This window comes from Xenopus tropicalis, chromosome 4 (assembly GCF_000004195.4).
Source record: "Xenopus tropicalis strain Nigerian chromosome 4, UCB_Xtro_10.0, whole genome shotgun sequence".
Lineage (NCBI taxonomy): Eukaryota > Metazoa > Chordata > Amphibia > Anura > Pipidae > Xenopus > Xenopus tropicalis.
Window position 1 is genome coordinate 24436031 of NC_030680.2, and position 26382 is coordinate 24462412.

Consider the following 26382-nt stretch of genomic DNA (forward strand, 5'->3'; position numbering starts at 1 on the left):
TGACTAACTGCACTAAATTGATACCTTTTCAAGTAAAAATAAATATTAGCTATAAGAATAAACTACCTACAAATATATCCAACAAAAACTTTGCGCTAAAAAAATGATATGTCCTATTTTTTCAATAGCCTATTGACATCCTTAGAATCCCAGAACCCAAAGAAAAGTCTCATGGTTAATATTAGTCAGATAGCTTTGATTGCCTGCTGGTACTGCTCTATGCCTTTGGCTGCTCTTACCTGTCTCTTCACCGGGAATTCGGGAAGTATTATACATTCTTTCCCACTGAGCCGAACATAGTGGAACAGTGGATCCCATCAGCTGAATCTATACCATATACCAAACAGTTTGCTGAATGCATTGGAATTGCATTTTAAAAACAGTTCAACATATTGTCTTGGGATAACAACAGCCAATGAATACAGATCCCATAATAATATAGTTATCAATAAATAGCAGTAAAATCAACAGGCAGTATCAGGAACCCCCTACTGAGACTCTAAAGGTGGCCATGCACATAAAGATCTGCTTGCCTGGCGAGGTCGCCAAGCGAGCAGATCTTCTCCCGATATCTCCACCTATGGGTGGGCGATATCGGGGCAATTTAGGCTAATTCAGTCATTTGGGCCAAACAATTGAATTATAACGACTGTAATGGGCGCAGTCGGTTTGGGGACTGCATCAACGAGCCGATGCGGTCCCCGATCCGACTGAATTTTTTAACCTGCCTGATCAATATCAGGCCAGATATCAGTCAGGCAGGCCCATCGGTAGTGCCCATACACGGCCCGATAAGCTGCCGAATCGGTCCAAGGGACCGATATCGGCAGCTACAATCAGCCCGTGCTTTCTGTGGCTTAAAAAGCTGGCTGTCAACTTTCTGAGCTACAGTTGCCAAACAACTGAGTAGTCCTGTGGGGAAATTACCTAGTGCTTTAATGAAATTATGAATAGTAGGCACCTCTCCTTCTGGTGCCTGTGTGTCAGATAAAGAATAAGTAAACATGAAAAAAATTGAATTCAAAATTGCTCTGAGCACTTATTTAAGCACTTTTGCAATTTATAGAAAATTATTTATTTTTTCAGTTTCAGAGATATGTAAGTTATTATATTATTATGAATTTTGTAACAGCGCTACCTGCTGCTCAGTTCCTGTTACTGACCAGTCAAAGAGATATTCCTTCAGAAGGAAAACAGAGAAGGTTTCTGATGTTGCTCTGCTCAGCAGGGAGATGGGGAAGAGCATTTAAGGCAGAGATTCCCAACCTTTTTTACCGGTGAGCCACATTCACATGTAAAAAGAGTTGGGGAGCAACAAAAGCATAAAAATAGTTCCTGAGGTGCCAAATATGGGCTGTTATTGGATATTTGGTTGAACCCATTTGGACTCTCAGCTTATAGGAGATTCTTTTTGATAGCACACTGGGTTTTTATGCAACCAAAACTTGACTTCAAGCCAGAATTTTTAAAATAAGCAGCTGCTTTGAGGCCACTGGGAGCAACATCCAAGGGGTTGGTGAGCAACATGTTTCTGTGAGCCACTGGTTGGGGATCCCTGATCCCTGGCTTCAGATCACTTTCATGAGAAGCCTGAATATATCTCTCTCATTGTACAGTAAGATGAACTGACCAGCAGGTAGCGCTGTTGCTGCAAAATTCATTTAGTATTAGACGGCGTTAAAGGAACAGTAACGCCAAAAATGAAAGTGTATTAAAGTATTTAAAATATAATGTACTGTTACCCTGCACAGGTAAAGTTGTGTATTTGCTAAAGTAACAGTATAGCTAATATAAATAAGCTGCTGTGTTGCCATGGGGGCAGCCATTCAACCTGGAAAAAAGGCACAGGTTACATAGCAGATAGCAGATAAGTTCTGTAGAATATAATGGGGGTTTATCTGTTATCTGCTGTGTGCCTGTGCCTTTTCTCCTTTGAATGGCTGCCCCCATGGCTACACAGCAGTTTGTTTATTTGTTTATATAAACTATAGTAGTCTTTCTGAGGCAAACACACCAGCTGTACCAGCACAGGGCAACAGTACATAATATCATAATTATTTTTATACACTTTAATTTTTTGCTGTTACTGTTCCTTTAAAACAAAAAGATCTGACTTATTTCTACCTTTCCCCTTAAGTGCTCTACAGAATCTAGGATACAGGATTAAATAAAAACTGAAAATGGTCTTCAGTGGCAATTTATTTTTTGATACAATAACTTCTCACAATTATGTCTTTAGATATTGCAGTTGGGAGGGATGCATATAAGTTGGGGCCCTTACACTGGGGCGTTCAGTCCTGCTTTTCATTGCGGTGGAGTTTTCATTCGCTCCACCACAAGGGAACCCAGGAATATACACAGCCCCTTCTTTTCAACTACTCTGTACCGGCAGTGCCACATGGAAGAGTTGATCGCAGGTGAAACGCAACCTGCATTCAAGTTGTGTTCCACCTGCGTTTGGAGCTTCCCTTCGGCACTGTAAGTAGGATCAGGTGGGAAATACAGGGCTGCGTTTCTTCCTGCCTTCCGCCTACAGAAGGGGGAAACACATCAGTCTCATATTAAACTGCAAATTTCAGAAACAATATTAAAGGGGCAGCATACTTTTAACTAGCTCAATGAGTAAGGTTTGGGCTGAACCCACTTTTTGCCTATTGCTTTAATCCATAAAATATCAGTCTATTGTGACTGCCTCAAACACGGTGTAGCCTCATTCCCTGTTTAGCTCAGAAAATAACAAAAACCATAGATTTTCATGATTAAATAACCATTAGGCAAAAAGTAGTTTCATTCTCTTCACTGAACTTAGCTTAAAAAGTGTGTGTGTGTGTGTGTGGGGGGGGGTATAGTGCCCCCAATGCAACATGCCACATGGAAACAGTGGATCCAATGATAGTCTATAAAAAATTGCATTTTCCTATAGAGATCCTGCAGTAAAGGTAAAGGTGGCGATACACAGTAAGATTCGCTCATTTGGCGGGGTTGACAAAGGAGCGAATCTTTCCCTCGATATGCCAGCCTTGGATGGGCGAGATCGTGCTAATGCAACAGTTTGGCCCTGGTCGATTTTAGGACACATATTGGTCAGGTCAGGCCATAGGGGATCCCCACACACAAGCAGCCAAAGCTGCCAAATCAGTCTAATAGACTCAAATCAGCAGCTGAAATCTGCTCAGTTTAGTATAGTAGACCTTAGTCTACTATACTAGCAATCTCCCCATGGAATCATTTCAATTGATAAAATCAGCTCATATACCCAAACTATTCCTAATTTTATGATGTTAGAAAACATACCGGTTTAATCTCCTCCCTGTCCAGTTTTCTCCGGTAGAGCAGAATGGCATGAATGGCGTTGCCAGCTCGGGCTGCTTGTATATGAGTTGGCAGCACATATAGAAAATCCTGGCAAAACAAAAAAAACAGCATTTTAAAATTAACAAAGAGCTGCCAAATTAGACTGAAATGACATAAAACAATCTGGAATTCTCATAAATATAGAAAAACATAATGGTATTGTGCAGAGGCTTCCTACAAAGGAAAATGAGCTGCTGTATTGCCTGCACTGACAGCAGCAAGAGCACACAATATTCCTCAGTGGGGTACCATATAGTTAAACCGCTAGCAATGATGCTGAAATTTTAAGAATAAAACATGACAATCTGTGCCTAAAAACTGCACTTTGCGCAGTGTGCTGCATTTGTAAGTGCCCCCTCTCATGTCTAAGCTTCAGTTGGTGATTGGCAGACACACTGCACACCCCATGTGACATGACCAGACTTGGCAGCTGCCTGCCCTGCTGTACTACTTTGCTTTCACTGAATCCTATTTTTCATATTTAGCAAGTTTGCATGAGTATCTCTCAATGTTCTAGATTCTAGAATGTTGAAATTCCTTTAAGAAGCAAGCTAAGAAGACAGGCGAGTAGCCAGTCACCCAGTGTAACTTCCTGTAAGTAAAGAGGTTGATTGTAGGCTGTCAGGTTCTGTTAATCATTATTCCAACCTACTGCTAAAGTGCCCTTTGGTCTCTTAGTATACACACAAACCCAACCCCAAACTGATTGATCTGAGTAGATGCAGGGCTTTTAATAAACAAGTGTCCTATTTTAAAGCTCAATAAATGGATAATGTTTTTGTCGACAGTGAATGAAATGTTTATCCTCCTGACTCTGGCCGCTATTTACCTGCCTCTTAGGCTGATGCCACAAGGGGGCTGATATCTTCCTGCTGAAAAGCGCAGGCCGAGAATCTGCCACTGACATCAGCTTCTTCTTGCCTAGACCTGGACTGAGTCTTTGCACCCACTTATCCACAGGCCAAGATCAACCCCCATGTGGCATTAGCCTTTTATATCCACTGATCATTTTTCATATTCTGTTTTTGCAGAACTATTTCTATTAGAAGCCTTCCCAGTTTTTGTAAAGCTGTCTAAAGGCTAATCTTTTTGTCCTCTGTCCTCTTGATCTTCTCCTAAAGGCTTTGATAATCTTCTTACATGAATACAAAGGTTATGTTGTGAGGTGGCCAATAAGGCATGGCCTGGCATCAGTGGGGACGCTGGTAACTAATTCATGGCAAAGAACAATGTACTCACTGTATACTCATGAGTATGCTCATGTCCTTTATGTCTGTCCTTCATGCCTAGCACAGCTATGACCCGTACTAATCTTCCTTTAGGCTAATGCCCCATGAGGTTGATCCTCGGCCTGCAGATAAATGCAGTATCAGCCCCTACACTGGCATCAGCTTTTCCCTGTGCCTGCACCTGGAGCCATTGCGTTGGCCCGGGGGCTGATACTTTGCCAGCGCAGGGGCTCATTCTTGGCCTGTGTTTCTTTAAAGGCCTATAGTCAGAGTCACGTTATCATCATTGTAGGTGTGCAATTGTGAATCTAATAATACTTGCTTTCAAGATGCCTGGCAAAGCAATTTATAGTCAATAATTCCACTTTCTCCCTAATAGGAAAAAATACAACAAATTCAGGCATTTTAAACTTACCATAGCATAATAGTTACTGTTCACCATAATTGGCCCACGGCCCCTGAGGTAGATATATTCTTCCCACCAGTCACTAACCTAAACGCAAGGGAATAAAAGAAACTAGATTTCAGTAGCATTCAAAAGCATTATCATATGCAAACACAGTAGTTTTATAATAGACCTCTGCAATGACACACATGCATCCATGGGTCCGCAAACATTTTTACTTTCAGTGCCTCAGCAACCAACAGCCAATATCTCCAATATAATTATGTATATATTAGATGTATTGTGTGTTATTTTCAAACATATAGATCTAGGGAACGCATGGCCGTGCAGTGGCTAAAGTTACCCTGGGTAAAGTATGTAAAATCTCAATGTGAATCAGAAAAAATATAGAAATATGATTCATATCATATGGCATTTATTATCTGGAATGCTTGGAACCAGGTGTTTTCCAGATAAGGGATCTATCTGTAATATGATCACCATACCTTAAAAAACATTTAAACACTTAACAAACCCAAAAGGATTGTTTTTCCATCAGTATGGATTCATGCAGCTTAGCTGGGTTCAAATACAAGCTACTGTTTTGTTATTACAGAAGAAACAGAAATCTTTTTGAAAAAGGGTTAAACGTGGGGAAGGGAGGTGCCAAATGTTAGGCACCCTCCCAGTGATTGTAATCATTTACCTAATACAGAGCTTTTCAACTTTCAATGCACAGCTTTCAGAGGAAATTTTTGGCACAGACCGGAAGTGACGTCAGATGTAAGCGGGCATCCCCAGAAGTGATGTCACGCGCATGCGCAAATGCACCCCTGGAGCTGATAATTTGCTACCCGTGCATGCGTAATTTCTTAAGATGACCTTAAGTGCGACCAGAAATTGTGCAGGACTTCGGGAAAAATTGTGAGAATGCCATGGGGTGCTGGGAGACCGGTGTCAAATTAGGGTAACTCACGGAAATACAGGGGGGTTGACAGCTCTGCTTATACCCCAGACCAAACTCATGGTAGCAGAAAACTGCCCGGGGTACTTCTGCAGTTGAAGCTGATTAGCAGCAATCTTTTTCCTCTTTTGTCTTCTTTCCTCCAGGCATGGGCAGGTACATGCACAGTAAAGTGAAAAAGCTGTTTTTTTAAGTTCAGCTGTTCACTCTACTGTGCATGCACACCCGCATGAAGAAAAAAGAAAGTGGATTGCTCCATGGCTCTTCTCCAAAAATACCCCACACTGGTTCAGTTTTCTGCTAACAGGAGCCCCGGCCTGGGGTATCAGGTATTTGAATACAATCACTGGGGCAGGGGCCTAACATCACCCCCATTGATTAACTTGTTTTCATCTTCTTTAAAATGAAGTCTGTGGGTGACAGCCTTTCTGTAACTGGGAGCCTTCTGGATAACATTTTTGGATAAGGGATCCCGTACCCGTATTTTGTAACACTGTCACTTGTAACTTACATAGTTGGTAGCCCACCAAGATTTCAGCTTCAAGTACCACTGGAGCCTTGGTCCCAGGTTATTGGCAAAATCTTTGGCGAGACCCTCCATTCGCTCAAACTTTTCCTTGTCCATGAGAGGCTTAACAGAGTCCAGATACTAGAACGACAAGAACACAAAAAGAGAACAGTCAGGCCAAGCAAGGAGATGATTCTTCTAGAGCTGACAGTAACTCATAATGCTTAAATATTAATGCAGAGTCACCCTTATTTAATGTGTCGTGCAGAAATCAAAGCATGAATAATTCAATCACTTAGCCCTTGATAAATGACTCCTGGAAATACTTTATAATAGCTTCCAACACATAGAAGAAGAAGTATATTCAGCAGCGCCAAAGTAATATGCTTCTTGTATAACAATATAAACAGTTATTTCCAGCACATACAATGCACTGAGCTTTAAAGGCTCTAAAGAAGGAAGAACGGTGAACTCAGGCATGGTTAGCCACACATTGTATCAGATATATAAATAAGGAAACTAATATATCAAGGCTGGGTAGTTTTTAAAGATGATCATGCAAATGCCTTAATTATTATTATTAATCAGTATTAAAATATAGAAAAATTATTGAAGGGGTTGTTCACCTTTAAATTAACTTAGTAACACATAGACATTTATGATATTCTGAGACAATTAGCAATTGGTTCTCATTTTTTATTTTTTGTGGTTTTTCAGTTATTTACGTCCTTGTTTATCAGCTCTTCAGTTTGGTATTTCAGCAGCTGGCTGCTAGGGTTTAATTTACCTTAGCTACCAGGCAGTGGTGTGAAAGAGAGACTGGAGTATGAATAGTTAAGGGACTAAATAGAAAGATAAGGAAGTGTAAGCTCACAGAGCAATGTATATATGTGGCTTCTGGAGTCAGTGACCCCCATTGGACAGATGTAACAGAAATAATCCAAGAACTATAAAAAAATAATGAATGAAGACCAACTGCAAAGTTTCTAGCAATAGGACATTCTGTAACATACTAAAAATTAACTTAAATGTGAACCACCCTTTTACAGAAACCTATAAAAGCACAGAATACATGGCAGTGTTCAGTACAGTTTATTGCCTTAATCCATGCTCCCATCTCCAGCAGATATGGCTTAATAGGGGAGGGGGTTAGTAAATAGAATATACTGTATATACTGGTTATTAGAATTATGATACTCTATGAAAACAAAAGGAACATTTTTATATCTAGACACCAGTGCTTGGTTGGATTGAAAAGCAGCATACACCTCTCAGTAAACAGGATATACCATATGAGGAAGCAGTGTTGGACAAGGGGCACGTTCAGATTCACTGCTGTTTAAAACAAAGGCATCATAACTTGTTAAAATGCCTTATTAATGATTAATAATAGGTTTTCTTGCCCTTTAATTTACCAAAAAACAGTACCTATATAGCTGCAATGCCTTGTAGCCATGGGTAACCCGACATGTCTTCCACTTGCTGGTGTCTAGGGGTGCATTCATCAATAACATGCTTGGCTTTGTAGGCTACCATCTAAAGCTTGCCTATCCCATGCCTATTTAATAATTCTTGGTGTATCTGATTCTTTTGTACTTGGGTATTTATCATTTGACAAATACATGAAAATATTTCTGGCATTGGTCAAGGTGCTCATAGAGCAATGCTTAAGAGTTTTCAAAAAATCTTGAGTAAGTGAAATGATAGAAAGTTATCCATTCTAAACCACACCCAGCCCTAAGCTTGTCCTCTTCTAATCTTGAAACTGTCCTAACCCAGTCAACCAGTCATTCTTTATATACCTGTGCCCACCCCTCTCTGACATCACTGAAGTAGGCGGAGCAGGGTGGCCATTATTAGAGCAATTTCAGGTAGGCAGAGGAGAGAGAAGTGTATGGTGATGTTGCGGGGAAGGGGAAGAGGGAAAAATTAGGCCTGTCCGCAACCTGCAGAAAAAGTGATTGGCTGGCCTGAACCTGCATAATCGAGTTTCCAAATTGAGTGTAAATATTTAAAAATCTCTGTCCGAGGGAAAAGAATAAACTGTATTTTTCATCTTGTCCTTTGATAAATTAAATAATATGGAAAAGTAGTCCAGGCTAATACTGTAAAGGCAAATCAGAAAGTCTCGGGGTGACAGAGGGATGCCCTAATGTTGTGCCATTTAAGCAGTTACAGTTCGTTAATGGAGAGACCAGACAGGCCACGTGGTTACAAGCTATCAGATTCCAATTGCTCAGCCAAGATCTGTGTATAAAGCACATTCCATAAGGCTCAGAATAGATTGCTGAACTTATAATGGCAGGTTTAGTGGGAGCTAACACTCAGATTGTGGCCAGGTTACATCTAACTGCAAATTCATATATATATATAGTACAGACAGGCACAGCTAAAGCACATAGCATGTTAGATGCTTTTGAGATTTATAAAAGGTCTTGAAAAACTTACCATGTTTTCACTTTTTCCTAAAAATCACATAGAATAGACATGTATAATCCTTCCAACATATACAAATAGTTCTTATTATTACTGCAGTGTCATTTTACTCATGGAGTCTGATAATTACAGTATATAACCATATGTATGGTTGGTAAAAAAAAAGGGGGACAACCATCCCTTGCAACCTGGCAATTTCATTTATAGGGTTCCCTCCATATATGAAGTTTGGTGCGCCCGTGGTGGTTGGTTGCCATCCATGTGTATTTCTTCTAACAATTACCTTCAACAGCAAAGTGTTGTTATAGTTATGTGGAAATGTAATTGCTGCTAAAACTAATATTGTTCTTGTCATATCCTCTGCCCTCCTTGTTCTAACTACTAAAACAATGTAGCAGAACTGACTTCAGCCACATTAAGAGTCAGAATCAGAGAACATGAATGGAAAAACAAAATACTACTACAATTACATTTACAAATAAATTTAGAACCACTGAAAATTTCTGATGATCCCAAAACCATAGTCTACCCTGGTCACTGCGAGATTGGGGATCACTCAGGTACTGTGATGTGCGTGGGGAATCCTGTCAGCTCTGAGCTACATTTAGTCATGGAATTTGTCCCTCCTCCCTCCAGTGATCCCATCACTCTGGTTTACTTATTGGCTGGCTGAAGCAAGCAAAGACCTGATCTTTAGCACAGTGGATCTTATTGTGTATGACCAACTCTGTGCCAATGCTTAGCCATCACTAATCTACGGTAACCCCACTATAGTGCAGTGACAATATATAGAAAGTGTATATATACACACATATATAGAAAGCTGCGTGACAAGGCCTCTCTGTGGTAGTAGCCAGGCCTGGACTTGCAATCTGTGGGTTCAGGAAAATGCTAGAGGGGCTACTGTAAGATGCCATAGACAGCCTCTATTTATTGGGTTGGTTGGGGGGCTGTTTGGGCCTCTATGTACTTGAAATGCAAGGGCCTATCCAGTCCCAGTCTGAGCCGGGGAACCCAAACATATTTCCTTTGTTCAGAGAGTTTCAGTTAGAGTTACTCTGAAGCCAAATCAGTAAGGGAAAAAAACTTGCGGTATCCATAGGGGTGGGTGGAACGGACCACTTTCACACGATAGCCAGGTACCCAGGTGGGTTACTCCCAGACTGCCTGCATGCTCAGAAAAATGGGGACTTTCTGCCCAAAACCTGACTGTTCTGCGCATATTTTATGAATACTGACCCCATGCAGCTTTATTTTCAGTAACACATAAAGACATCATGTAGCACATCCCTTGCAGACAAGAAAACTCACCCTTTTAACAGTATCCTTAACAGGTGGCACTGGGAGGCGGGGAAGACTTGTCTGGAAACTGTATAGCATTGGCTTCCGTCCAGAGAGAAGCTTTACCATTCCCTAAGGTGAAAAAACAAAGGAAATGACAATGTAGATGAATATAAACACATGATGTGAAAATAAAAATCAAATATTTTAGATAATCATTAAGTCCTTATTTAAACAAACAACAAAATATCCTCAGATCAACCTTACTAACCTACCCTAGTCTAATTGAATCCTCCTATTCTGCTATGTGCATTTTATTGCTTTTTATCCATTTCCTCTATCTTTTTCTTTGTACTTTTTCACTTGCACTAAAGCAATTATTACTATTACACTATTATACTATCAGCAATAAGCAGTGGAACTGGAAAGTCCAGCAGCATGTACTGTGAAAACCAAGTTCTTTGTATGCTTTGTGCCCAGGAGGGGTTGCTTTTGGTATTGCCTGTCCTGCCACGTTAAACCCCTGTGTGTTATATCTGTAGAGCCCTTTCTGTTGGTGATATTAGTTGCATGCTCCTCCCCCTCCATCATTTCATCAGTGGGTTTAGGTTGAGTTAAGTGTAAAGGTGGCCACACAGACAGATTTAAACTGCAGATTTGGGCCCTACAGACAATCTGGCATCTTACCTGTGTATGTGTATAACTTATGGGCCTATCTGACTAATATCTACCCAAAATTCAGATGTCGATTGGGCAGGTTTGATTGAGGTCCTTGCTCAGACACCTCGTATTCCTGTTGTTTTAATCTAATCCTTTGGTCCTAGGGCCAAACAGTCGGTGATATTAGTTATGTGTGTGGGCTCCCTAGGCGGGTTGGGTGCATATAATGGTTTTTGTGACCCTCACATCACTAGTGCCCAGCCCTAAAGATCTACTAACCATCCAAATCCTTGTAGAAGCAGAGAGTTTGCCATGTTCTTCAAACATCCATCCATGGTAAGACAGAAGCTTTTTCAGAGAGTAGCGCATGGTTGCAATGAGTGACACCCACAGACCAGTGCCAAAAAGCACTCCACTTACAATGTTCTGGGTCTGGGGTGTCATGTATCCGCTAAAAAAAAACCCAACAAAAAACAAATTAGTTAATACCACACACCAGAGCAAATTAGAGTAAACAGCATTAGAAAATGGAGTCCCCCCCACCCCCCTCCAGGGTATGACAAGAACCAAAATATATAATATAAAATCTGAAATATGCTGCAGAAATATCCAGCCAGTCACTTTTCTATAGTATCCATCATAGCCTCCTCTAGTTACAGACGTCTGCTATACATGTGGGGTGGGGGGGGGAATATTAGTGACCCTAAACTGCCCAAGAGTATCATTGCCTCATGGACCAACGAAATTCACTTGAATCTTTAATCTTTGAAGCATGTCTGGATATAAAACAAACATTGCTAAACCCAGATTTCATTACTATGCCTCAAAGGCTAGTCACAATGGTTTATCTTTTTAATGAAAGAAATGAGGTCACCTATTAATCTGCATTTGTATAAATGTCAAATGAATCATTATTTTATTGAGGATATCATTGATATATAGCATGTAATTACAGAGTACATAATTAGTGTTTCGTACTTTCTTAGAAACCTACTACAGGTCTTCCAGCCAAGTGTCACAAAAGTCCTCAGGTTTATCTAAGTTACTCTATGGCAAATGCGATAAAGCTCAAAGTACAAACCTGCGGAATGGGCCTTGGAATCGAGCAGATTGTCCCTAGAAATGCATGTTAAATCTTAGTTTTTTTAGTAAATGCTAGGCTGTACGGCTACTTTCGGGTTGTTCTCTGCTGGGGAAAATGCCCTGTGTGTGTCATTGACCTTGAGTTAAATTTTTACCCTTATTTCCACTAATAATGAGTTTAGAAGGGGAACAAATATGATGGTAAAGCTGGCCATACGTGCCTAGATGCACTCATGCAGTTTGCCTGATTTCAAGCACACTTCCAGACCGTCTGGACATTTATACCAGGTTGAGACGGTGTTTAGAGCCAACAGACTGACTATTTTTGGAAATGTAACCTGCCAAAGCACCCTTGGTCAGTGCATAGTGCATGGACAGATAAGGAAGTGAAGAAATCATTCAGGCTGTCGGCCCAAATTAACGGAACATTAGGAAGGTGGCCATATATGTACGGTACCTGTCCATTTACCGCACAGGATGAATGGTCAGATACCAAAGAGTATAGAGTCCAAGGTATGGCCAATGTATTGATGTATTAAAAAGCAGGGGCTCCCACAATGAGTAACTAAGCATTTCTAATACCAGAGATGACAACTTACGTGGCACTGAGTGCATTGTTGATTTTCTCAATTATTCCAAATGACGGATCCACTTTGGTATACATGGATGCTGATGTTACACCAACGACTACAATTAACCAACTTGAGGGGCTTGATGGAAAAACACCTGTAAGGATCCCGTTCTGTAGGTTAGAAGAAATATATGTTTTTAATTTCATTTTCTGACATCAACATAGGAAATATCCAGTACAAGTTCAGTGGCAGAAGTAAGAAAGCCTCAGAGGTTACACTAGATACTATATTTGAAGTTTAAGTTCTAAAAAGTTAAGCAGAGCAATGGCACATGAAACAGATCTGGGTGCTCTGGATGCTTTTTTGTGCTACAAACACATTGTGAATCTGCCTGAATCTCCCCCAGTGCTATCTACGGGAATTGGTTGAAAATGCAAGAACAGGTGATTTTCATTAATTTTTCACCTGAAAGAATGGAGGCAAAAAGCCCAAAAACCACTCATGGTGCCACTTTTCAAATTTTCATGGGGATTGGGTAGTTTGCTAAAGCCTAAATATTTTTCCATTGATTTTTTTTTTTTAATATAAGCAGTAAAAAGGCAGCCAGCCAGACTAAGGGCTGAGTTATTATAGTTCAAACGGGGGAATCCAGAAGCATTCCCAGCAGCTCAAACTATTTTTTCAATTTTTTCAGTTTCCGACTGCTGACGAACTGACTCAATTATCATGTGTTTGACTGTTTTGAATACTTTATATGCACTATACATACAGTATATGAACACCTAATCATTCCATGTATCTAACCCAAAATGTTCCAGCCTGCAAAGAAAATCTTCAACTACCTCTAACTCATTGATGGTGCATATCATTACCACTCATCAAAAAGGTAATAAAAAATGGTTATTAAATCAACCCCAGTACTTGTACCCCTATGCCACGCCAGGAGATTTGGGGCTTTTTATCTCATAGTTACATAGGGTTGAAAAAAGACCATTGTCCATCAAGTTCAACCCATCCGAGTAAACCCAGCACACAACCTATACTTACCAATCTATACACTCACATACATAAACTATATATACAACCACTAACACTAACTGTAGATATTAGTATCACAAAAGCCTTGGATATTCTGATTGTTCAAGAACTCATCCAGGCCCCTCTTATAGGCATTAACAGAATCTGCCATTAGGAAGGGCATTCCCCAACCTCACTGCCCTCACCGTGAAAAACACCCTACGCTGCTTCAAATGGAAGCTCCGTTCCTCTAATCTAAAGGGGTGACCTCTGGTGCGCTGATTGTTTTTATGGGAAAAAAGAACATCCCCCAACTGCCTATAATCCCCTCTAATGTACTTGTACAGAGTAATCATGTCCCCTCGCAAGCGCCTCTTTTCCAGAGAAAACAACCCCAACCTCGACAGTCTAACCTCATCTCACCCCCAATACATTATTTACTGTGTCAAAAATCCCTGAAATTACCCAATGGAGGGTGACTTTCCTGATCTTTCCTGTGCCAGTAAGTAAAAAAAAAACAAAAATGTCCTTTCATGCCATTCCCTTTAAACATTTCTTGCATGCAAATTATTTAAAAAGGCCCAATAAATAAGTAAAAGGGAAATTTGCCCGGGCCAGAGGCATCTGCCCGATGAATTCCCCCCCCCCCCCCACATTCTGTACTTACCTTTTTGGGGTTGGAGTGGCTGAATGGGGAGGCCACATGGCTAGTGAAAAAAGTGCTATTGCGCTCTCTGCACTAGAAGGCTACTTGGGCCCACCAATGCCTTTAAAGGCTGCATGGGAGGCCTGATAACCAACTCCAACCCAAAAGCATACATATAAGAAAAACCCTGTTATGCATTTTACACTAAGAAAATTATGACACTTACAAAAAAGGGTATTTTTTTTTTTATAGTTATAAAGCACAATGCAGGCTGAGAGAGGGGTTTGGAAAACAACCCTAGAGATGATGGTATTTAAAGGATAAGTAAACCTTAAAAATGTTTATGTAAATTGTTTTCAATGTACAATAATCTGCTCAGGAAGGAGATTAGAAGGAGCATCTGAGGCTTCTGATCTTCTACTTAAGGCTCTGGCACTGGAGATTAGTCGCCCGAGTTGCCTACCCCTGCCATCGTACCAGCGAACATGTAAGTCGCCGGCGGGATGGCAGACGCGGCGGGGCGATTTCAGGAAATCGCCGAAAAAGACTAATCTCCCCGTGTGCCAGAGCCCTTAAACAAAGCAACATCAGAACAATGCTCTGTTCACCTTCTGAAGGTATCTCTCTTTGACTGTACTGGATCAGACCAGCAAGATACATAATGAATGTAAATTGCAAAAGTGCTTAGAAAAGCACTCTGGGAAATTTTACATTTATTTTTAAAGGTTTGCTGTTGTCATTACCTTAAACCTGATGAACTTCTTCTTCCAGGAGTGGAGGCCGGAGAGATAGATCTGTCGTAGAGCTTCATGGCTTAACCTTAAATCGATTCCATCAGGAGTTACTGTAAACTGGAATGCTACGGCCTGGTGAGCTTCTGCCATCTTTACTTACCACACCTAAGAACAAAAAATTTAAAAAAAAATAACGATTTACCCAATCTTTTCTTTGAAAAGACAGAGGAAAATAACGCAAAAATAAGACCAACCCAAAAATACTTTGATTTTTATAAACTGAGGTTATTTTAGGTGCGACCAGCCAAACATCATGAAGAAGAAAAAAAAACAGCTACAACATGGCCAAGGGACAAACACCAACCCACTTCCTGCTGCCCCAACATCATTGTGCACTGACAGCATCAGCCTTACCCCCATATATAATAAAAGTCACTACGTTTGCCCAGGAACAGAAACCCATAGAAACCAATAAGATGTTTGCTTTCAAACAGGTGACCAGTAAGCTACCTGCTGACTGGTTGCTATGGGATACTGCACCTGGGCAAACTTCGTGCCTTTCATTACATAACCCCATTAGAGTTTAGTGAGCCTTTACATATAAAAACAAATAATTTTAATAATACCCACACTGAGTAATGTATTAACAGGTACTCCATACTCTCATGGTCTTGATTTTTGCAGGACAGTCCTACATCATGGACCCGAGAATGGATGGGGTGTGTATATACTTCTACTTTGGTATAAGTATAAGTTCTACTTTGGTGCTCATTAGTCTATGTCCTCTGCACCCTGGACGGGCTGTAATATGATTAATTAAGATATGTAAGTCCTAAGGGTAATGTCCCACAGAGAGATTAGCCTCCTGCGATAGATCTCTGCTACTGCAGGCGACTAATATTTCCAAAGTGCCTCTCCCCCGGCAACAAAGGGAATTGCCAGTGAAAAGGTCTATGGCTTGCTTTGATTTTCCAAGATGGCCTACAGGAAACTTTGCAAGACTTCAGAACACAAAGCAAAGGGATGCACAGGACTTTCCACCGGTGAATCTCTTTGCTGCCAATGGAGTCAGCATTTCGGAGAGATTAGTCGCTGCAGTAACAGAGATCTATCATGGGCGACTAATCTCTCCATCGGACATTACCCTAACTGGAGGGACTACATCATCTATTTTTTATTAACCTATTTATTATTGTATAATATATTATGCATACACCCAAAGTTTTATTGCCACTGCCTAATGGAGTGCTTAAAAACTATTTTCAGTATTAATTGGGCACCTATTCCCACAAGAGAGTCAAAAGCAGTCCAATTTGCTTTTGGCATGTAGGCATCCCCACTTCTTGCAATCTAACTTACACCTCATTAAGATGAACTGATTGGGAGAGCTGCTGGGTGCAGGCCACAACCGGGCCCTGTACTTACTGACTGTCGACCAAATGTCGATCGTGCAGGTTTGATTCTCCCTTTGGATCGAGGACTGCATCAGCTTGTTGATGCGGTCTTCGCTCTTATGGCCTGTAACCTCGGTGTCATCCAATCATTGGGCCTTAGTGCCAAATGGATCAGCCTAATATCGCCCACCTTAGGTGCTCGTTTGGTGACTTTGCCAAACGAGTGAATCTTATAGGGTATGGGCAGCTTAAGAGCCTAAACAAGAGCTTAAACTCCAGTGCACCTGCCTCTCCCATTGCAGGTTTACACATGTACCTGGCACATTCAAATACAAAGAAACGATTGATATAGTGACATACGGAGACTAAGATATCCAAGATAAATAATTGTATAATTAACTAATGTTCTATCAGTCAGTGTTTCTGCATAAACAGTTGGTAACAGTATAGATATGAGCCACAAGCAGTTTTGCAGACTGAATGATATAAGAAATGCTATAGAATTATGTAGCTAAAAGAGAATCTCTCATTCCCAGAGGGAACATTTCCACTCATTTCTGCAGAATGAATAGTTATAGTTTCTGCAGAATGAATAGACTTTGGTATTGTTTATGTCACTGGGTTACCAGGGTAGGCAAATTATTTGCTAAACTTTGGACAGTTGTGTACAAGGAAAGCATTCAGCATGTACTTTGGCAATATACTATGGATATTCAAAAATGTATCTGCCTGTTCACCATGCTGGCCAGTGCATGGACCATCGGCATATGAGGAAGAGGAGCAGCAGCCCCTCCCCTCTTCCTCGTTTTCCTCACAACAGGAAGGCCCCATACGGTGTGGGTCCATTCATTCATTCATTCTCTTTATGTTTGGCCCATGTATGGTCTTTGCGCATCTACATTTTTATGGGATAGCTGCTTTTTATAATAAAATTGGATAGTGTTCCTTATCATACATTAACTCGTATTTGAGTATTTTAACTCCGACAGTGGGTACGTTATAACCGTTACCAGTACTGATATGTAAATACAAAAACACAAGGGCACAGGAGGCGTTCCTCATACACGTACACCCTACTAAAAAGATTACATTTATAGTAGGTATAATACAAAGGTACAGAGGATTTGTGCCTCTATAAGCGCTTTGGCCAGCAGATCGGACTGTACATACATTCCAACACTGTTCAGAGAAATTTCCACTACATCAGACGGATTCCTGTGCAGATTTAAAGTAGAGTGCCTTGTACTCGGCATCAAATCCACTAGAGGATATTACTCTCAGTGGGTTTAGAGTGTGAACAAAGACATTCTAGACGTAATGTATCCCGAAACCCCTTGAAAAAAAAAAATGCATTGATACCACTCTAATAATAAGCACAATGTGCTAAATTCATTGGACAGGCGAGGGAGGGTTAACAAATCCCAAGATCTTGTGCTGTGGTTTTGGGATTTGAAATATTTTACAAACATGACTTGAAGCGTGTTAACTTCCTCAGGGCGAATATCATGAGTCTGTTGGCAATCCAGCAAAAACCACCCACACGCATTTCATTGCATTGTGTATTACTTTCATACAGTCTAGTGAGCCTGGGATCCCAGTACTGTACTAGCACACAGCAAAAGCCTGTACCAATTCCTGGGATTGGGCCATTCCTGCAAAACGATTTATTAAAAAAAAAAAGCTGCATTCAATTTTATACTTAAAAAAGGTGGCAAATTTGGTTTAGAATGAAATACCGGCCAGTATTTGACCAGCCTAGCTGGGAAATCACAGAGTTTACGTGTCAGTAAATTTGTAAGGGTGGCAAACCTACCTATAAATCCCCCTTCTTTGACTCTTTCCTCTGACGATCCCCCCTTAGCAGAGACCCACCTCTGGCCCAATCATTTTCCCAACACCCCGCCTACCCCCAAGCACACACCATAATGAACATTGGGGATGACAAGGGACGAACAGCGGAAGTAACAAGGTCCCCCTTTCCTCACTTGTCATCACAGTGTAATATCTTCTCGGTGCTTCCCTTATGTCTTATAAGCAGCAACAACAGCGAGATCTTTGCAGGTAGTTGCCCATCACTGCACTTGGTGTAGGCCATTTAGTCTTCCCATAAATGCACAAGCAGAATTATGAATGAATGATAATAGTAGTACAAATAGAGAAGTGAAAGCCTTTTGCTGAAGCTCGTGTCATAGGGCAGAGTCATTGGGAAGGGCCTTGTGGCTCTGTGTACATGTTAGCAACGTCTGAGAGGAAATGAGCTTTTTGACATTCAGATGAAAACCAGAGGAACAGCGTTAACCTCAAAAGGAAACCTACTATTTATACAATTAACTAAAGCATACTGTTTGGTTTTGGTGCAGTTATTTGTGAGCTATACAGAACCACTGAAGCTTAAAATAATAATTCCATAATCTGGATCTCCATACCTTAAGTCTACTAAAAAAAATCATATAAACGTTAAATAAAACCAATAGGATTGGGATCAAGTACAAGGTACTGTTTTATTTTTACAGGAAAAAGGAATTTTTTTAAAATTTGAATTATTTAATTATACAGGTATGGGACCCATTATCCAGAATGCTTGGGACCAAGGGTATTCCGGATAAGGGGTCTTTCCGTAATTTGGATCTTCATACCTTAAGTCTACTAAGAAATCAACAAAACATTAATTAAACCCAATAGGATTATTTTACATCCAATATGGGGTAATTATATCTTAGTTGGGATCAAATACAGGTACTGTTTTATTATTACAGAGAAAAGGGAATCATTTAACCATTAAATAAACCCAATAGGGCTGTTCTGCCCCCAATAAGGGGTAATTATATCTTAGTTGGGATCAAGTACAGGTACTGTTTTATTATTACAGAGAAAAGGGAATCATTTAACCATTAAATAAACCCAATAGGGCTGTTCTGCCCCCAATAAGGGGTAATTCTATCTTAGTTGGGATCAAATACAAAGCCCTGTTTTATTTTCACAGAGAAAAAGGAAATCAATTTTAAAAATCTGAATTATTTGATTAAAATGGGGTCTATGGGAGACAGGCTTTCCGTAATTCGGAGCTTTCTGGATATTGGGTTTCCGGATAAGGGATCCCATACCTGTAATTCTATTTAATTATTATTTAATTATAATTCTAGAGTCTATGGGAGATTCACATAATTCAAAACTTTCTGGATAGTGGGTTTCAGGATAACGGATCCCATACTTGTAAATGTAAAATTAATTTTCTTTGTACATCCTCACAAAATAAAGGATCTTCACAGAAATAATAAAATTTTAATACTAGTCATGGCAAGCACCTATAATAATTAGATATAATACCGATTTCGCTGACCTCTTCATTCCCTAACCTCTCCCTATTGGCCACTCCCCTGAGGAGCTTCTAATCACTAACTTAAGAAATCCCAAAACGTTGAATTTCTATAGAGGCAGAGGCCTAGCAATAGATGAAGCAGACCCGTGGTTGCGGGGGTGCCAGGGGGGTCAGACCAAAGGGTCTGCTTCCTCCATTGTTGCATTTAAATCTCAGCTCTCCCTGCCAACTCTTGGGTAGGGGGATTTATACGTGAGCAGGGAAGGGTATGCCTCGGGGGTAGGAGGCTAGGTAGGGTTTACTAATCTGCACCAGGACCCCCTCAGTGACATAGCTATAGAGGAAAGACCCCACAGTTCCTGGGGGTGGGGCTGGACTGCAGGTTCTGATTCCTCTATAGTTGCAGATGTTAAGGGGGTGGAGGCAGTTATGTGTTCCAGTGCACGTTCTGCCCCGCCAAAGAGGGGGCTGCGCCATGTACTTACGCCACTGCTCCCTCTGACTATTTCTATGCAGGGGGTCTCGGCACTGAGTAGTCACGCCACTGTATAGACACCAGACAATATTTCCCAGAAGTCCCATTTTCAATGTTATGTTTCAATGACGGTAACAATAGTTTTAAGAGAGTACTATAAATTACATTTAAAAATCTAACACAAAATACAGTCAATTTGCACATTAAGGGTAATGGCAAGTGGAATCACCATATGTTTGCTTGCTATCGTGTTGTTGCATATCTTCACCATTACGCTACTACTAACTAGCATTTATCTTAATCTTTCATTAAAACGTACATACACAAGGAAACAGCAGAATGTACGTTGTAGAAAATAATTTGCATTTATGGAGCAATAAAGATCAGAAGCCTTTACTAAGAATATTGGTTTATAAGTATCTTGATAAGGCTGATTTTGTAATTTCACAGTCGGTCAAATACTGGCCGGATAGCAACCCTAGTCAGGACCCAACACTGACCTTCCATCCCTGTCAGCAACCTCAGGGTCTGCTGTCTCTACTGCCCTATATCTAAATTCTCTTATCTTCAAGCTTTTCATACAAACAGTTCTAGTCTTGAGAGTCAAGTTAAAGAAACGCAACAAAGTGCACTATATTGTTTTATTTATATTTGACTAAGACAGACAACTAAACTGTATGTTTATTGGTGGATGTTTATTAATGGAATTCCTGGAAAGTTACAGAACCTTACTTGTAGATCATATGTTTGTACTGTAATTACTCACTTGACCTCTGGCACATCAAGAGTTGTATCAGATAATATGCCTTGGCAAGCACTGGGCTATGAGTAAAACATTATTTATATAAAAACAACAACGAGAAATCTTAGGAAACATTGGCACAGATATCAAGGTTGAACTTAATGGAGGCTCTTCTTTTTAACCTTATCTACTATATAACTTTCACATTCATATTTGAACCACTGTCTCGTTGCTAGGGTAATTTAGAACCTAGCACCTAGAACCTAAAAAGCTGAATAACTGGAGAACAAGAAGCTACATAATTCAAAAATCACAAACAATAAAAAAGGCCAATAGCAAATTGTCTCAGAATATAACTCTCTAATTTTAAGGTGAAAAACCGCCTTAACCAGACGAGGAGCCATATGAAGTATGTTTTCCAAACTGGCCAAACTGATGTGCCTTTCAGTTTGTTTCTTGGGTAGACCCACACCAAATGGTGACTATTAATGCAGGGAAGGTTTCATTTTTGAAGGCAGTGAGAAGTGAAATGAAGGAATCCCATCCTAAATCTAGTGGGTGGAGTCTCACTGACTGTACTGTAAAATGTGACTTTTGGCTATAAGATCTGGCTCAAAAAGCCATTAGGAAAGTTGCAGTTCACCAAACTTTGGACTGATAATCAAATAGCCTGATAGTCTGAAGAAGCACCCGATGGCATGAAATACATTAAGATGGAGGGGTCAAGTAACAGCAAGAAACCTCTGCTGTTTGGTACAGTGTTGGTCATGGTCCTTCAGCAGAGGTCCGCATATAATAATACAGCTCCTTTAGCATAGGTCCATGCATGATAAAACAGATACTTCAGCAGAGCTCCACGCATGAAAAGACAGACCCTCAACAAAGGTCTACACATTTTAAATTAGATCCTTCAGCAGAAGTCCACGCATGAAAAGACAGGTCCTTCAGCAGGGCCCATGCATGTTAAGACAGCTTTAACCCATATCTTAATATGAATAGCAGGGACTCACTTTCTTTACACAGTGATAGTCAGTATATAATTCCTATCAGTCCAAAAAACCTTTGCTGTATAAACCCTGCCACAGGCCCTTCTACTTATTTTGCTTTCCTAATGATTACATCTGAGCATAATTGTCTTTGAAAAAACTGGCACACACAGATAAACAAGTCTGAAAGTCCCAGAAGTACTTTTCTCTGATGTACGTTGACCTTGTACTGTAAAAAGTACTATCGATTCAGAAACTCAATAAAGTGGAAACATGACCGTCCCACTGATATCAACAGAGTACAAGAGTTACTTGACACAAGCAGCACACGTGAAGAATTCCAGCTTAGTTAAACATAGGACAGAAGGGGGTCATAGTCAGCACAAAATACCAGTAAACCTATAGTCTGATAACAATCAAGCTACATATTTATTTTACTTAGAGAGCGGCACAGTTGTTCCAACTGAAGTCACATGGGCTATATACGAGACCCTCCCTGGTATTTTTGTGGCCTCCTGTCTGCCTAAGGCCTCTATAGACTGATGTGTCAACCATACTGATATAACCCGACCAACAAACATAGCAGTAGGGCTGAAACAAGGATACTACTTGTCAAAACAATGTATTCTTCCATGCAGATACATTATAGAAAATTATTCTAAAAAAAAAATGAAATGGACAATATACTTTCATAGTTTCTGAACTACTTATTCATGGGGGAAGGGGCCCAAATTAAATTGCAAAATTAACTTCCCAACCAAAAAAAATGCCTTAGAACAGGGGTGGGCAAACTACGGCCCGCGGGCCACATCCGGCCCCTTGGCCTTTTTAATCCGGCCCGCCAACGATGCCAAGTCTCATCAGCCGAGACTTGGTGTCACTGGCGGGCCGGAATTAAACAGACGAAGGGGGCGTAACGCTGGCCTGGCCCTGCCCGCCCTGGCCCGGGGGTAAGTAAATCTGGCCCGTGAGCCAAAAAGTTTGCCCACCCCTGCCTTAGAACCAGGTGAGCACCTTTTCTTTTTTTAATATAATGTTCTTTTGTAGAAAATAATTTCACATTATTTAAGGAAGTGTTGGACTGTGGAACCTGAAACCTCAGTCAAGGCCCCTGTCACCACGAGTACTGCCCAAGGGCAAACCATCCCAAGAAGGCTAGGGCCCACAAAATTGTATCCCAGTGCCCCATTGGACCAGGTCAAACCTGATTTAAAGGGGTAGTTCAACTTTAAGTTATCTTTAAGTAAAGAAAGGCCAATTCTTAGCAACTTTTCAATTGTTCTTCATTTTATATAGTTTTTTAATTATTTGCCTTCTTCTTCTGACTCTTTCAAGCTTTAAGCTTTGGGTCCGACCCTAAGATTAAGAAAGCCTGATATGAGTATAACCTAAATTTACTTTATTTTCTTGTACACAATCGATAAAACAAATGGTTATTTTGCAGAGAGAGCCTTATTAGTCTGCAAATTTGTGTTTATTTATAAGACTTGACTGCTCTGACAAGGTCATCTTATCAACATAATCTAAGGGCAATAGCACATGGGTGAAATGGCTAAAGTCATCCTGCCACTGCCCTCTATGAAAATTGCCTGAAAGTTCTTTTTCAAGCTAGAATCAGCTGACAGGCACTTAACAGCACTGGCAGGTTTTTATATGAAAATGACCTACGTAATGGGGATAGCGCTTTTAGCTCCTTCTCATGGAGGCCAACGAAGGATGATTTAAGCATTCTGAACCTACAATTTAGGGACCTTATTACACTATAACCAGTAACTGCTATTATGTTTTTGGAGTGTGGGAGGAAACTGGAGTACCTGGAGTAAACCCATGGAAGCACGGGAAGAGAATACAAATTCTTGCAGATAGTGACCTGGCTGCAATCGAACCACAATGCAGCAATACATTGCTGGCGCTACATAAACTAGTGACGATGATAAGAAAAAATACAGCCAAAACATAGGCAAAAACTGCAGTTTCATTACAGCATTTATTGATGGCTCACTGCATTTTTTTTACGGTGCCCTGATGACATCAGATGCTGAGTACAGTGATCCTTTCGGAGATCACCGAGCATTTCTTGGTTGACACCACAATAGATTTTGCTTACTGTGCACTGCAGCCAGGATCTTCTAAAAGCATGACGACTAGAGAGGTTACATGAGGCCAGCAGATAGATTCTGACACGGGGTCACATCACAAGTAATCACTGGGATTCCAACACTCAGCTCTGGAGGGGGGTTGGCTGCTCGAGACTTCTGAGGCAGAGTTGAGGAGGGGCGGGAATAAGCAAGAATCTTCATATCATCTTTGTTTATAACCATTCACATAAAAAAATACACAAGCTGCATGGTTGACCATGTCAAATGGGAGGTTGATTATAGCATGTAGCTATACCATCAGAGATACAGAGTTTGCCAAAACACTGGGTGAACATTTCTCATACATGTAGAATTGAGGCTGCAGATTCAGCCCCTTCAGACCAATTCAGCAGATTATGTGCCCGTGTATGGGGCCACCAACGGGCCCACCTGACCATATCTGGCCAAGCCAGTTGTTAATTAGGCAGGTTTAATTTCTCCCATTAGATCAAGGACCGTATCAGCTTGTTGATGCGATCCTAGGCCCGATGGCCCATATCCCCATCATTGTGATCCAATCATTTCATCCAAGAGCCAAACAACTGGATTGACCCGATATCAATCACCTTAGGTAGGCTTATCAGGGAAAGATCCAATTGTTTGTCAACCTTGCAAAAAAAATGACTTTCATGTGTATGGCCAGCTTTAGATCCCATCTACAAAAATATACAGCCCTTCCTATATTTTTATCTATCGCCCCTATTCATAACATTGGCATCAAGCATCATTTTTACCAGGCAGGCCACAACCTTATTCAGATACCTGTACATTTATGTGATCTGCTGTCCAGAATGCTTGGAACCTGAAGTATTCTATAATTTGGAGCACAACGAATTAAAGGACAAGTAAAGCTAAATGATTAGAGGTTAGGCACCTCCCCAGTGATTCTAGTTGCTTACGTCAGACCCATGAATAGATTTATTCCCAGTGTCTTGCTGCCATACTCTTCTGTTGCCCCATAATTCTCTGAGTCACAGCGGGCAAGTGCGATGCACCACAAGAGTATGGCGGCGCTGAGAAAATGATTCCAGACCAGCGCCATTTTGAAAGGGTCTGAGGTAAGCGACTATAAACACTGGGGAGGAGGGGACAGTGGCACTTTGTACTTCCCATTAATTGTACCTTTTCTTGTCCTTTAAGGCTGATGCCACACGAGGCGTAGGGCTGATATTTTCGCCAAGCGGAAAAACGCTTGGCAAAAATTCAGCCCTACGCCTGCTACTTGTGCCTGCACCCGAATGAATGGAATACGCTCGGGTGCAGGCACATGTAGCCGATATACGCATGAAAACATGAGACTTTGTATTCTCACGCGTTTTCGTGCGTATATCGGCTACATGTGCCTGCACCTGAGCATATTCCATTCATTCGGGTGCAGGCACAAGTAGCAGGCGTAGGGCTGAATTTTCGCCAAGCGTTTTTCCGCTTGGCGAAAATATCAGCCCTACGCCTCGTGTGGCATCAGCCTTAAGCTACTAAAAATCAATTAGACATTAGAAGACCCAACAGAATCATTTTACCACCAATACAGCTGGTACTAATTAAAAGTTCTGTTTCCTGTAATTAGGGTTGCAGTCTCTTCATGAAAGGAATGACAGCCCTCTCATATATGTTGCATTTTATCCCTATTATTAACACGATCAAGTATCGTTTTTACCTGTAAGGGCCGTGGCACACGGGGAGATTAGTCGTCCGCTATAAATGTTCACTATTGCGGGCGACTAATCTCCACGACATGCAATGTAAATCGCTGGTGGGATGGCATACGCGGCGCTTCAGTTTTCCAAAGTCGCCCAAAGTTTCCTTGCAAGGCCCTAATGCAGTTCAGCGCATGGGATCCCTTATCCAGAAACCTGTTATCCAAAAAGCTCAGACTTACGGGAAGGCCCTCTTCCAGACTCCATTTAAAGCAAATAATTAAAATAAAACAGCTTCTTGTGGTTGATGCAAACTAAGACGCATAAATCTCTACTGGAGTCTATTGGGTTTACTCAATGTTTAAATGATTTTTCCGTTTTCCCCGCAAATTCTCCGGCTATAATTTCACTATTACCTCCACGTGGAGCAGAGGCCTTCAGGATGTTTGCTATAATAGAAGCAGCCAGGATACTGATCTTTATTATTACATGCCGCCTCCTTCTCCTCTTCCTCACACAATGCTTTACACACTGCATTTCCAGCCAAGGGCACCAACGCAGCTCATTTCCCATTCAGAAACCCCGCCCCCAAACTCTACGTCAGATTACTCCCAACCCCCAAACTGCTACTGCATCACATGACCAGCTGCCTGGGAGAAAGTAGGTAAAAGGTCAGTGCATGGCAATAGCACTGCTGCCTGGGAAGCCTCATTTCTGCAGAGCTCTGGGAAGAACAGAAAGAGACCACATCAATTACCGGAGAGACACTGAACATTCTATTCAGTCCAAACCTCAACAGCACCAAGTGTCACTTTCCATTTG

At 41.0% G+C, this 26382-nt stretch overlaps 1 protein-coding gene across 3 annotated transcripts in view; it reads right to left on the minus strand.

Moving 5' to 3' along the window:
• cpt1a (carnitine palmitoyltransferase 1A) overlaps positions 1-26382 on the minus strand; it is a 38778-nt gene that overhangs the window by 11407 nt on the left and 989 nt on the right. Inside the window, exons 2-10 of one of the 3 annotated variants that reach the window (XM_004913435.4) lie at positions 23893-24040; positions 14879-15034; positions 12500-12642; positions 11097-11268; positions 10188-10289; positions 6444-6581; positions 4999-5076; positions 3295-3402; positions 240-327 (exon numbers count right to left, since the gene is read on the minus strand). In XM_004913435.4, the coding sequence (XP_004913492.2) occupies positions 240-327; positions 3295-3402; positions 4999-5076; positions 6444-6581; positions 10188-10289; positions 11097-11268; positions 12500-12642; positions 14879-15019 (970 nt within the window). In that variant the 5' untranslated portion in view covers positions 15020-15034; positions 23893-24040. The remainder of the gene's footprint in view (positions 1-239; positions 328-3294; positions 3403-4998; positions 5077-6443; positions 6582-10187; positions 10290-11096; positions 11269-12499; positions 12643-14878; positions 15035-23892; positions 24041-26382) is intronic. The other 2 variants (XM_004913434.3, XM_002942970.5) reach the window with 2 other exon arrangements.